Genomic DNA, 14494 nt, shown 5'->3' with positions numbered 1-14494 from the left:
AATATACAAATGTACTGCTAAATACAGTTGTCCCACGTCTCCTTTTGCCAATAGAAAAATATGTTGTAAATTCAGTTACACACATAATGTATTTTTCTGGTTATCCGTGATGCTTAGATTCTAGACTTTAAGGCGTAACAATTCATATTCATGGGTTGAGTTGAATGATTTGATTAGTCTATGTTGGATTCTTAAGATCTCAAAGAAGCTATTAATAAGCTATCCCCCAAAAAGTTTAGTAGTGTTTGATTAAGCACATTAAGAAAGAAAATTTTAGCCCACTACACTAAAAATCATTTGCATTTTAAGTTACTTAAGCGGCACACACGCAACACAAATTTTGATGACAATGTTTTGGCATTATGGACAGTTTTATAGACAACCACATCCAAATTCATCATAATCATCATCATCATCCAGGGTCTAGTAATGGAAGAGGCAACATAAACTCATGAATGCAAATAAAACATTTCCAAACACTTAATATTATCCTAGCAAACGACACCATGTCTACAAACATTGCCCAGCACAGTGAGATGCGGTTTTTGAAAATATCCTTATTTGTAAATTAGTTAACAAAAAAGACAATTTATTTTCATTTTATTCTAAAATGCATATATGTAAAGTCATTATTTTTCTCTTTAGCAAAATAAAACCTTTTACAATAGCAAATATGCAAGAACCTTAAAAACAAAAAACACACCAACTTTATTTTACAGTGAACAAGCAACTGCAATTTTATACCAAGACCTTCTCACTAATTTAAAATGTAATAAACTTTTATTCGGTATCCTTTAAAAAAGGTCTCATGTCAGTGTCTTTTCGATTCTAGATATGGCGCAGCTTTATTGAGGTTGTGAGCTGTACAGATTAAATTTGACTAAAAATATACTTTCGTACAAAAACACAAATTCAACATGAATAAGCACAAGTTTTCTCAGATATTTTAAATTCACATCCTCAGTAGAACTACAAACTCGAGAAAATATCACATTAATAAAAGTAACGGGAAATGTGTTTTGAATACAGACCATGACACGATGGCCAACCCAAAATGTTCTTTTCTCTCCAATTTATATTTTTTGCTAAAACTGTAGCATAGCCCTAAAAGTGTCCTAGCCATCCAACTAACTAGAATGAATTAGGAGAAAAACATTGTGGACAGCTAAAATTTACTCAGGGAAACAAACAACAAGAAAACCCACTTATTCCAACATATTTATTTCTTCTTTTTCTTCTTCCTTGGAGGTCCTTGATCTGAATCGCTGCTGCTTTCTGAGTCTGAGCTGTCTGAGGACGAAGAGGAGGAAGAAGAGGAAGATGAGGAAGAGCTGTCATCGTCACTGTCACTGCTGCTGTCGCTGTCATCTGAAGAGGAGCTGGAGGAGTCGCTGCTGTCCGACGATGAGTCACTTGAGGAGCCATCTGAATCACTGCTGCTGTTGCTACCATCTTTAGCCCTGAGAGCAAGTGGCAGAACACAGAGGAAAAACATGAATACAGAACAGCGTGCATTGTTTTAAAAAGGTCTCACGCTGTACCCTTTAGTCAAATTCCTTGTGTTACTTTATGGTAATAAATCCTTTTGTGATTGTATTATTGATTCTGATTCAGACTGTTGTAGTGTCACTACGCAAAAGGAGAAGAGAGGACAAAAATGCTCTGTTTGTTGAAAGTAAATGACATGTCTATGAGGTTACAAGTGCCAATCTGCAAGGTTTGTTTAGTTGTTGTTTTTCTTCTTTGAAGGTTGTACAGACCAGTGTAATCACACCAAAGGAAAACTAGGCTAAATCGTATTAGTCTCCCCCATCAGTGAGTCGGGGAGTGACACTGTAGTGCGTGTCATTGATGTGATGTTTGACACATCACTTCCCACAGTCACCAGACTCCGATACCTCTTGACTGATAGCATATGCCCCTCCCACCAACAGACCAAGCATGGCCTGGCACACTAAAACAAATAAAGCAACTACACATGACACAACATCCGAATTTATGCTGGAGCCAAACTGTCTATATCAGAGTCACTGGAGGGGTGGCCACCAAATTATTGGTTCCCCAACAATTAAAATATGGAGGAAAATATACATTAACATGAATCCAACATATTAGCAAAGATAAAACGGCCTATTCGTAAAAAAAACAACAACCTCAACAACACTGATGATAGGCTTACTGGCCTATAGGTAAGGTAGCCACTATGGTAGCCATCCACAGTTACAGGTAAGCCTATGGATTCACTGTGCCTTCCACATGTATGCTTAACATTAAAACATGATGATATATGAATATGTAAATAATTATAATTTTAATAGCTTAATACTGTAGGGCACCATGAAAAGGGATGTGTATAGGCTTCAGGCCGCCCTACACGTTATTGTAGGCCCAGTATATTATGCAACTCAATTTTATACAATATATTTAGTAGGGGGTCCCTGCTCGTCCCTTTCAGGCTAGGGGTCCTTGGCCTAAAAAAGAAAACGTTAAAAACTTGCTGTAATATTTTTGTAGTCTATAGCCACAAGTCAATTTTCAACCTGTTATGATGTAAGTCAGTGTTCTGGGGGAGGTGGCAGCACACATGTCCAGGGGGAAAATGTGGAGTTAAACTAAAGTTGAACAGGCCCTTTGTCATAGCAGAAATCTTGCAATGGCAAACACAGGTGGAGCTAATAACATTATTAATTGCTGCATAGCACTGCAATAACTGCGGGAACTAAGCCATCGTTAAGGTTATTAGTTCCACCTGTGCTTTCCCGGCTACGACAAGTCAAAATGTCTGCCGTGAAAACGGCCTACAAAAATCAATTCATTTGGGAACGATAAAAAATAAATAAAAGAGTGCCCAGATGCTGGCAAAGCTATCAAGAGGGTTGGGGAGGGGGGGTTACATGTTTAAAAGTACAGGCTTTTTCCTGAAGAAATTCTGACATGTCAAAGGAGGAAAAAAGCAGAGGTGTAAATATTAAAATGAATGAAGGCTGAATACCATTTAGCTGTTTTAGTTTCAGGGGCCTGGTGTTGTGCATGCTGGCTCCTGGGATACATTAAATCAACAGTAAAATACACAAATGAAAAATTGAGGATAACCAAGCAAGTTTTACGTATTATAACGTATCATAAAATTGATTAAGGTGAGCACATTTGACCTTTTTAAAAAGGTCCCATGGCATGAGGTTTTTTAACATTAATATGAGTTCCCCCAGCATGCCTTTGGTCCCCCAGTGGCTAGAAATGGCGATAGGTGTTCACTTAGAAAAAATTAGATACACTGTAAGAGGGTCCACTAGGAAATTCTATATCATTTGGCAGCCATTTATTTCCTTTGTAGAAGGCACGGCAGCTACTAACATTTCTATGTAACCCAATTGTGTGTGCATACTTTTATTTTTTATTATTTTTTATTGATGATGTCTTTTTCTTTTATTTACTTAGATATTTGAGTTATATATGTATGACTCTGCAGACTCATATTTGAGTATGTCGGGATGCATGGAAATTTGCTGGGGGTCCATTACCTGTGGGTGGGGGGCACCGGGGAGTTGTTTGGGTTGTTTGTATGGACAGGAACTAGGCTTGACTATTTCATGTGTGAATTGTATATCTTTTGTTTGTTATATTTGAAAATAAAAGAGACCTTGATCAAAAAAAGAAATGGTGATAGGTTTAAACCGAGCCCTGGGTATCCTGCTCTGCCTTTGAGAAAATGAAAGCTCAGATGGGCCGATCTGGAATCTTTATAGTTACCTCCCCTTTCTCTGCTTTGCCCACCCAGAGAATTTGGCCCACCCATGAGAGAGAGACATCATGGCTTTCAAACGAGCAAAGTGGCAGTTGGTCAAGGACACACCCCCATCCTCCACCTTGGGGGGCTCTCAGAAATGGCACATACTAAGGAAAGCTCATTGTGGGAATGGCTCTAGTGGCTGTAATTCTCAGGCATGAAAACGGGTCAGGGGTGAAAAAGTTGAGAAGGATATTACCCCTCTAGGGGAGTCCGGGGGCATGCTCCCCCAGAAGAAAATTTTAAATATTCCATATTTTAAAGCATCAATCTGATGCATTTTGAGATGCATTTTTTTGCCAACCAACAGTGTAATATTTCAATATGCACTCATTAAAGTTAAGTCCTTCTGACATTACACAATAATAAGTCATAATTTTTAAAAACTAAAAAGTTTTGGATGAATTACTTTTTGAATTACTTTACTTCTTCCAACCATATGTTAAATAAAGAGTCAATGTGGATTTACATATTGCAATAATATAATCCTACAATGAATCATTGTGAAAACTAAACTTTACTACTTTGACCAGGTCATCATTAAAAAAGTGAATTAGTACATTCATGATTTTGTCCATGTTGATATTAGCTGCTTTATTTACCTTTATTAAAAACGTCGCATTGTTTATCTTTTCATATAGCTAGACGTCTAGACTCTGGGACAAGGCAGTTATGTTTAAATACCTGTCATGATAATTCCAAACAGACAGCTTTGTCAATGCAGTTTGGGCTTCAGATAGCTTTTACAAATCAAGTTCCGCTATGAACGTGCACACACGTATTGTTTGTATAACGGTCGGTCAGTAAAGGAACAGTCACAGCGGTAGCAGTCGTTGCCGGTAACGGGCTCGTATGACAGAGTGCACGGACCGAAGCTTTGTGACTAGCATCTAATGACTAGCAAGCACTGTCTTACCGCTGCTGCCGTCCAGTGTCTTCTTTCAATATGCGCTGCAGAAGCAAGCACCCGGCTCCCTCAATTTGAGGCACCAACTGCTAAACAGCTTCCCGTCTCCACCCTTTTCCTCTTGTCCTCTATTCATGCCCAGCGACATTTGTTGTCAACTACTTTCTCAACTAAAGCGGCCTGTATCTACATGCTCCAAGTTTGATAAACTTTGCCTCCATTTTATTTAGCTGCGTTACCACCAGGTTACCACGGAGACCACACCGGCACCTCACTGACATTTCGGCAAAGACCCGCCCTACTTTGCATCTGATTGGCTAGAACTCGTTTCATTGGTTGGTGGAACTTGTTTCATTGGTTGGTGGAAGTTCGATGATTGGTTAAATCCAGCGCATTAAAACCTTCTTATATACTGTTTATGATTAAAACAAATCCCATGTGGACTTTTTAATTTATTTATTTTTCTAAAAGCCAGAAATCGGGCTTCAGGCCCGAGTACTTAAACCCCCCACCCTCCACCCCCTTAAACATTTTCTCATGGAATCTACACGATTCACGTAGGTCACCTATTTTGGTTTCAAAACGGCGAATTTTGCCGAAAGGCGAGTGATTCTCATGTCTAAATTCTGCACCAAGGCTGAATTTCGGGAAAGAGACTTCAGATACAGTATTAGGGGACCACTAAGGTCTATATAAAAGCATCCAAAGAGCACCATGTCATGGGACCTGTAAGACATGTACAAACACATTGTAATTTTTAGAAGCAGACATTGAAAGTACTGGATAAGAAACTATCACTATTTTAATATGATTCAATAGTAGAATTGTTTTACTGCTGGTCTATAGTCTCGCGTTGCCAGACCTACCTCCACAGCGCTGCGGAGGAGGGTCTGGCACGTCCACACAGCATTCTGGAAACTCAAACCAATCACAATCATCATGGGCGGTACGGTGCTTCTGCAAAATAGCCTCGGGAAGGAACTTGTTTTGGTGGAACATGTGTACGTTCAAAAGCTGTCTGGATTTCCCCTGCAGAGATCTGAAGAGCAGTTAACCATAGTCCTCATCAATCGACCGGAGTTTAGAATGCCAACACAAAGGAAGCCCAAGGCAACGGCTATCCAGCCTAAATGAGTTAAATCCTGCGGAATTACCGTAAGCAACGGAGAAATCCCGGAAGTGGAACGTCGTGGATATAGACTAGCTGAGTTTTATAGTGCGTTCCATTTACCTCGGAACTCGAAGCTGGGAATGACGTCACACCCGAGTTGAATGCGTTACATTTACAAGTCGGATTTTCATTGTTTTCATTAGCTCTAGCCAAGTTAGCCATTACGCTGTTTTTTGTTGTTGCATACAAACAGCGTAACAACATGGCCACAGACATGACAGCGCTGCGTGTACGACTGATTTAGTGAGACACAAATAACACATAACTGTATGTTACTATCACAACTGTTGGTGCACGGAGCAGCCACGTTGGAATTTTAGCTCGGGGTACTTGGTGGTTACCAGAGTTCGGCAAGGTCAGGGGGCGGTTTTCCGACTATGACCTCGGAAAATCTGAGTTCCGAGTGCAAATGGAACACACTATTAAAAAGTGCTCATATTATGCTTTTTGGCTATTTCCCTTTCTTTCATTGTGTCATATATCTTTTTTGTGCATGTTATAGGTTTACAAAGTGAAAAAGCCCAAAGTCCACCCCAAAGGGACTTACCATCTACAACAGAAAACACTGTTCACAAACGCCTCCAAACAGCTCTATTGTAGTCCAGCCTTTACTTCGGGGACAAACGCGCCTCATTTTGCGTCACTTTATAACACACGTTATAATGCTCGCCCTCATACTCTGCTTCTGACTGGCCATTAGTCCTTACTGCACATGTGCAACTCCCAACAAAGTTGGAACAGAAGTGAGATGTCTCACTCTGTAGCTAAAACGGAGAGATCAACACACAGGGTGAAAAGAGGAGCTGCAATAATGTGCAGTATGACAAAAATGGGGGTGTTTCTTGAAAATTAAACCATGTAAACCCATTCTGGTACAACCTCTAGCATAAAATGAGCACTTTAAAACAAGTGGCTCATAGTCATCAATAGTCTCCACTAGAGGGAGCAGTTACATTACACTTCAGTCAACTATGTTCAGATAGACCTCTACAGTTTGGAAGAGTGGAACAGTAATGCTGCAAAGGTCATGACATCTATCCATCCATAAACACCACTTGATCACAGTGTCATCCCGACATTCTTTCCTAGGCAGATTCTCACAACAATTCAAACTTGAATTTACGTGACTATACGACTCTCACATGGCTTTCATGTGATCTTATCAACCTTCTATGACAATAGGCCTTTCCCAATTCCCAGTTTGTTCCCCGATTCCTCTCCTCCTCACGATTTAATTTAATGATTACAGAGGCGGCTTTCAGTAATTGCAAACATTTCCATGCGCACAGTAATTTCACCGCAGCTAATATCGTGGGACATTTAAGCAGCAAAACTAACTGTAGTTACTGACATGGGAAACAGAATTAAACCTTTAGCTTCTGAAATAATAATAATAATCATAATAATAATGAAGCTTGGCTGCTGTTTCTCGAGTGTCTCTCTTAATGGGGACGCACTTACAAATGAAGCAGTCTGCTACGGCAGCAGACGGCAGCTCTGCTATGTTCACATTTTAGAGAACGTAATTAATATTTACTCATAAGTTATGTTTTATTGTACCCAACCACAACCCATCCACTAGTAATAAGAATGTTAATGTATATGATCTTGGGATGGGAGATATGGAGAAAATCAAATGTCACGATATTTGTTGACCAAATACCTCGATAACGATAGTGCAACGATATTGTAGTGTTGACGATTGGTGCTTTCACAAAATATTTACACAATTAGATTTTTGATAAATAATAATCAGTAATGTGGACATAACGACTAAGTGGGGAAAAGGCAAAGAATAGAACAGCTAGAACAGTCTGGTAAGTTCAGAAAATGACATAACTTTACTGTAATGCAGCCTTTAAAACCAGGAAAAGTCAATATTAATAATGTCAAAATGGTTCAGACTTATAGATTTTTTTGGGGGCTTTTCCGCCTTTAATTTTTCAGGTCAGCTAGGTGAGAAAGGGGAGAGAGAGAGGGGGAAGACATGCAGGAAATTGTCACAGGTCAGATTCGAACCCTGGACCTCTGCTTCGAGGCATAAATCTCCCAGTATATACACGCCGGCTCTACCACTGAGCCAACCCGGCCACATAGAAATCTTTTTTATACAACCTAAAACAAACCACCAAAAATGTAACTGAGTAAAAGTATAATTTGGCCAAAGGAAAAAAAAAAAAAACAAAAAAAAAAAAACACAACATGGTTCAATATACATCCTACTTACTTTTTTTTCATTTTCTTCTCACTGGAGCCTTCTGTTCCTGGTCTGTAAAGAGAATAAAAGCAACAGCCTTAGTGAAGAAATTCCACCGGATGCATGTATTTTCTAGCCTCGTGAGACCGTCCTGATCTCGCGAGCTCCAGTTTTCCACTCGCAGATCAGTCTGGCATCTTGAGATAGAGAAAATTTGGAGCCGTTAGCCAAACAACCGGGCCAATCAGCGTTGGTTTTGAGGTGGGTTAGGTGGTGATAGACAGATGGTTTATCCAATCAGCTAACCAGTATTTTCAGACAGCGGTAGCCCTAATTCTGTTAGCCGCTCGCTAATGCTTTTTTCCCTCTTGGATGCTTCTTTTGGAATATGGTCCGGGAACCTGAAATGGTGCCTTTTATTCCTAAATTCTCGTTACACAAACGGCAAATATCCTTTACCGACACGTTGCTTGCATGCTGAGCTAACGAGCTATGCTTTGCCTGCAGCAGCATGGGCGGGCTTGTGGTTGTATTTTCATGCTCTTCGTGGATCTGATTGGTTGATTTGGTCCGTCTATCACCAACATAGGTGATAGACAGATGGTTCATCCAATCAGCTAACCAGTATTTCCGCCCCTTCCCAAAAGTTCTCCAACGGAAAGTTCCCAGATGGATATGCCGAGCAAATGCGAAGCAATCCATCTGGCGGAGTCAAGTTATGTATTTTCCGCTTCCTTCCGCTTTCTTTGTGTTGGAATTTTAAATTCGGTGGATTCATGAGGACTATGGTTAACTGCTCTTCAGATCTCTGCAGGGTAAATTGAGATGGCTAGCTAGATTATCTGTCCAATCTGAGTTTTCTCTCACAAGACTATTTTGCAGCTTCTCTGTGCGGAGTTTAGCACTGCCCAAGATGATTCTGATTGGATTACAGAAATGCCATCAAACCAGAGCACATTTTCCTCCCATCCCCGAAATCTGTGTAGAGTAGCCAGACCCTAATTCAGCGCGCTATGGAGAAGGGTCTGGCACAGTGAGACTAGTTTTTGTACAGTGACAGTTTAACAGTATAGTACAGTAGAATGATACCGAAGCTCCAAAGCTTGTTTCACTACTGTGAAGCACAATGTTTCAATACAGGGCATCGGCGCTTGTGTCAAATGAGCAATACCGTGTGACTGATGACGCCGGACGCTTCAGACATCACAGGCACTTCGGTTAAGTGCTTCATTCAGTTTTTAAAGTTTTAGCTAAACTATAGTAAGATAAGAAGAGAATAAATTCAGAAATATGGAAATGTACGCTACAAAGACAATCGTAAGTATGACAGGGCTTGACATTAACTTTTTGTACATTTACGTTTCACTTGTCCATGCATAAAAGTCACTTGTCCGGGTAAAGATTCATCATTTTATAAAAAAAATTGTGTTTTGCAATTGCAGAATTTGAACAAACCATTCAAATACTTTGACTATTGACTCAATATCTCAAAGTCGATACTTTGAGATATATATCAATATATTAAGATTGTAAGTCAATATTTTAAATGTTCTTATTGGTTTGAGATTCTTTGTCAATATTCTGAGTTACTAAGTCTATATATTGAGATACTAAGTCAATATTTTGAGTTAAATCAATATATTGAGATACTGTACAATACAGTGAGATATTAAGTCAATATTAAGATACTAAGTCAATATTTTGAGATAAATTAATATATTGAGATACTAAGCCAATATATTGAGATTCTAAGTCAATATTTGACATTTTCTCATTACTTTGAGATTCTTAGTTTATATTCTGAGATACTAAGTCAATATTTTGACCAGAGGTAGTGGTGACTTGAACTTCTACTATATCTAAAATAATTTTGTAGACATAACGATGGATTTTGCCACTAAATGTTGGTGTTAACTTTTTTATACAATTTCACAAATTTCTACCCGGCAGAGGCTGATTTACCGAAAGGATCCTTTTAAAAAGGTGTAGCTACTTTACAGTTGATTACCTGATATTTAATCTGCATATTATTGCTATATTATTTTTTTTCAAAAAGGAGCAACAAAAAAAAACGACATAATAGAACAGCTTGTTTATTGCTAAGGCAACATTAAATAATTTATTAAAAATGTAACAACAATAACTTACAAAAAATAACTTATTTCACCAGTAAGTTCCTGTTAAACAACAAAAAAAACCACTGGATAGGAAAAAAGGTATTTTACAACAACTTTGAATGCAGCACGACGCTGGCGGGGCGAATTTCAAGTGAACGCAACATCGGTGTTTTTTCGCAGCTGCACACTGTCATATGTTCCTCTCCAGTGAAATACAGACACACTTTTACACCGTTTAGCTGTCAGCATTTTAACTGTTTACTCCAGCTGCTAGCTAACAATAGGCTAACGTTACTTGCTGTTGAGTGTAGTGTAAACTAGCGTAACATGCGGCGATGTTTAGGTTGCCTCTAACTTCCGTTTTCGGAGCATCCGAGAGAAGCGCAGGCATTTCAGTGGCACCGCGTTGCAATTCGGTCCGGTAGATAACGGTCGTTAAGGCACCGGTGCCGTATTAGCACCGGGTCTCTCCTTTTCTGTCAACGATGTGGCGAGGAGGTAACGTTAAGGCAAGCTAACGTTAGCTAACTAAGCAAGCTAACGTTAGCTAACTAACACCGGCAGGATCACCGTGCTTTCATGTTGCATTGCTTCCAGAGAACGAGCTGAACAGCGGGCTGGGTCTAACGTTAGCGGTCCGCTGACCGGGATTGCGGGGGAAAGAAATTATCGTTTCAAATCGGTAACATAGACGTAATGAGTGGCGCATGACGTGAACTAACATGGCATTTTAGTTTGTTTGAGTTTTAACTTGTCCAGTGGGACAAGTACATTTCTCTTCCACTTGCCCTACAAAAAATCCACTTGTCCCGGACAAGCGGCCAAGCCTTAATGTCGAGTCCTGTATGATATAATTTCCACCTGACACCAAGTAACAATGCTATAAAATTGGTAAGCTCATTCAATGATTATCATTCTCCAATCACATCACATTTCATATGAAAGGTTACATAAATATCAACCATCAAGTTAAAACACATGAGCCCACAGTGGACACTGGACCTAAACTACACCAATTATGTACATTAAGGTTTTTTGTGTCAGCAAAAATATTTTATACGTAGGATTTTCAGACAATGCATTACATAATTATTTTACTGTAATATGTTGCACAATACCATCGGAATTTAATACCGCGTTTATGAACAAAACTATTACAGATGTATTAATAACGCAAGCTTGTTGAACTTTTATTGCACACACACGAGACTAAAACTATAAATAACAGAGAGGTGTAGTGCTATGGCCCGTCTTAGAGGGCTGCTATGCGTTTTGCAAGCCACCAGGTGTCACTGTGTTTGGAGCCCCAAAGCTTTGAATCTTTTTCTGGTACAAATACAGAACGCTTCATCCAGACTCTTTTAACTCGCTATGCATGCGGTGTGTTTTCTACAGTGGCTCCATTTTTATATATGGCTAAATTGTTTAGTGTGGGTCAGAAAGTGCCGAGTGTGGTTCCTGCTCCATGGTACACAGAGTCTTAAAACATGACATCTCAGCTTAGTCCGACACCCTCCCTGTTCCTCTGGTGGGTCAAATTCCCTGACTGACTAAGACAACCATGAAATTCAATCTGGTCGCCTACTTCGATCCAAACAGTTTAGCAGAGCAACTGTAAATCCAAAAGTTGTTAACACCGCCGTCTCTCCATATTTAGTGCCTTCTGACTTGTGACCCCATGATTACTGAGCCAAAAAGGCGGACACGGAAAACAATTTGGCCCTTGAAGTGAACAAGTGAAGCTGTCATCTTCCTCACAAACATTCAAAAAATTGAATGCCAGAAACTCACCAAAGTGAAAGTAAACTTCAGTCATTATACGTATATCCCGATGTTAGTTATCCAAAGTTGCTGCCAAATGTCTTTATATTATACATCTTCCACAGCTCTGTTTCACCTAAACGCTATTGGGTGCACATGCAACCACAGAATTGCCAGTAAGAAAATAAAATATCTCCACATGCCTTTAACAAGTCTGAAATACCCACTAGCACTTTGAAAATCAGTCATGTGTTCCAGTAGTATAAAATAGAATCAGCGAAGACCTGCCTTTCTGTCATTAGTAGTGCACTGATGGAGACGCCTTACCCAGTGATGCTGAGGGGTTGGTTTTCATTCTCCTTGAGTTTCTTTTTCATCTCAACTGTTCTTGACGGCCTGTGCACATATTTCCGCTTCCCCGTGCATTCGTAGGTCCAGTGTCCCATCTCCAAACACTTCTGGCAACGCACATGTTGTTTGTTTGCCTCTCTGCACAAAATAAAACAGACAAATCTGAATGAGGATAGACGATGACAGTCACTACAGCTATAAAGAAAAAACATATCACTGTTGCAGCTACATTTCCTTGTTATCAGTTTAGGGGGTAAAGAAGTACTTTTCGTAGTACAGCTTTGATGCTTTTGGGGGTGGCAGTAGCTCAGTCCACAGGGACTCTGCTAGGGAACCGGAGGGGTCGCCGTGCAGACCAAGTACAGAGTGTCATGGGCAGCCCCGTCACTCTGACATCTCTCCATTAGTAGGTCCTGGGCATGTGTGTGTTTTTCGGGTTTAATGTGTGAAATAACTAACAGAGTGGAAAAAAATGAAATTTACCCTTGTGGGATCAAGAATGTATGCCTTAATCTTAGCTGGTAAAACTGTTGGAAGGTTGAAACCTATCAATGTTTTTGAAGATGCCTGCTAAATGTTTTAAATCAACATTCTGTCTTTTCACATCCTGGAGTATGTGAATGCAAGTCCTGACACCTAAACAATAGAGAACATTGTTAATACATTACTAAAACATGTGTATGAATATGGTCTAATCTCTCATCCTTATGGTTAAATTTGAGGAAACGAGTCTACTCTGCAAAAGTTGGGAATACATTATGGCCATGGTTATGGTTTTGGAAAAGTCATGAAAAAAAAAAAAAAAAAAAAAAAAAAAAAAAAAAAAAGATGACTTCCAAACTATCCATCTAACCACCCCATTGTCCACAAACATGTACGGATAAATTACAACTTTTAACTGTTTTAGAGAGGTCTGTAATTTTCTTTTGATGCTGTTGTGGCTGTGTTTAGTTGCGTGTCTTATCGGTGTTCTTAAATATTCTGCTGTACTAATGCCTCTCTTGCAAATGAGATTTTGATCTCAATGAGAATACCTGATTAAATAAAGGGAATAATATTAAGTAAGAATAACTCTGCCGTTCTAATACTTTCCTAACATAAGAGAGTTGGATTCCTTTTCTCTTAGGTCCTAAAAGGGGGCGGAGGGGGCCACCGTGTCCTGGCTAAGGAAATAAACAAACACATGAACCATGTACAAATGGTAAATAAGATTTTTCTGTTTGCGTTTCACATGCACATATGAATATGAAGGCAAGGTCCAGTTTATTTCTTGAGTAATATACAACTTTGACTATGCGGACAGAGCTCTCTATAAATGCACAAATAATTTCATAGTGCTGTAGAAGATATCATTTTGAAAACCCGCTTTAATGATCCTGAACCAAGCCAACATTACATGTCCAGCTCTATTTCCAACGTGGGAATGTTATGAACATCACACATGTGATATATTTCGATATAACAAGACATATAACAAATATTTTAGTCGACAACGTGTATCTTACACACAGTTATTATTGTTACTTGACATATGTTGTACAATAATCTCGATTATTTTTTTAAACTTTCGCCGGTTATTTAGTTATTAAAACATATCAGACACAATTTAAAGACTAATACATGTTTGAGGACAGAAAACAGTCAATAATCGTTCTGTGCTGTAGAGAAAGATCGCGGCGCATTTGTGCTCCATTAATCAGTCATGCTGGGTTCGTAATTTACTGCCTACATCTAACACGAAGCACGATGAGCTCAACGTTATTTGTGTTTAAAAGACCGCCATATTCGCTTAAACGATGAAAACGGTGCAGTTTTATCTAGTTATGTGAATTATACTTACGCCTGCCGTCTAGCTATTATTCTATGCATGGGAGTCGCCATGTTGCAGTTTACTTTTTCTTCTTCATTGGTTTTGTACCAGTACCTATTTCCGGCAACCTTAAGAGAGGCGAAGTCCCTCCTCTTCCGGTGGACCTCATGGGAGAGAAAAAAATATGTATGGTAGTGAATGGGGAGAGACTAATTCTTTTCTGATCCTGTTTGAATTGAGCCATGAATTACACATATGATGCTCGTCAATTTAAAAGATAATTTTCCAACTGAAGAAAGTCACAGTTTGTCTTAGGTTTGTTGTAGTACCACTTAGTTTTACGTGAAACCGCTCAGTGAGCTATCTTGTCTCTCCCGCAAGTTGCACACATAG

General features: G+C 39.3%; 1 protein-coding gene across 2 annotated transcripts; it reads right to left on the bottom strand.

Annotated features, from left to right (window-relative positions):
- Positions 1-684: 684 nt before the first annotated feature.
- zcchc10 (zinc finger, CCHC domain containing 10) lies at positions 685-14235 on the bottom strand. Of its 2 annotated transcripts, XM_028595724.1 has the most exons (4): positions 14132-14235; positions 12268-12429; positions 8093-8134; positions 685-1460 (listed from the first exon to the last, which is right to left on the bottom strand). In XM_028595724.1, exons 1-4 carry the CDS (start codon positions 14170-14172, stop codon positions 1220-1222), a joined length of 486 nt encoding a protein of 161 aa, XP_028451525.1. In that variant the 5' UTR covers positions 14173-14235; the 3' UTR covers positions 685-1219. The 2 variants fall into 2 exon arrangements, with proteins under 2 accessions (XP_028451525.1, XP_028451526.1); XM_028595725.1 differs by lacking the exon at positions 8093-8134.
- Positions 14236-14494: the final 259 nt, after the last annotated feature.

This window comes from Perca flavescens, chromosome 13 (genome assembly GCF_004354835.1).
Source record: "Perca flavescens isolate YP-PL-M2 chromosome 13, PFLA_1.0, whole genome shotgun sequence".
NCBI lineage: Eukaryota > Metazoa > Chordata > Actinopteri > Perciformes > Percidae > Perca > Perca flavescens.
The sequence above is the reverse complement of the archived record's forward strand: the minus strand, read 5'-3'. Positions and strand labels throughout refer to the sequence as shown.

Bases quoted from the DNA above. Each gene is read 5' to 3' on its own strand.
- zcchc10 (XM_028595724.1), bottom strand. From the start codon at position 14,172: ATGGCGACTCCCATGCATAGAATAATAGCTAGACGGCAGGC. The intron at 12,430-14,131 runs GTAAGTATAATT...TATTTTGTGCAG, and splicing joins ATAATAGCTAGACGGCAGGC to AGAGGCAAACAAACAACATG. The intron at 8,135-12,267 runs GTAAGGCGTCTC...TTCTCTTTACAG, and splicing joins CAACCCCTCAGCATCACTGG to ACCAGGAACAGAAGGCTCCA.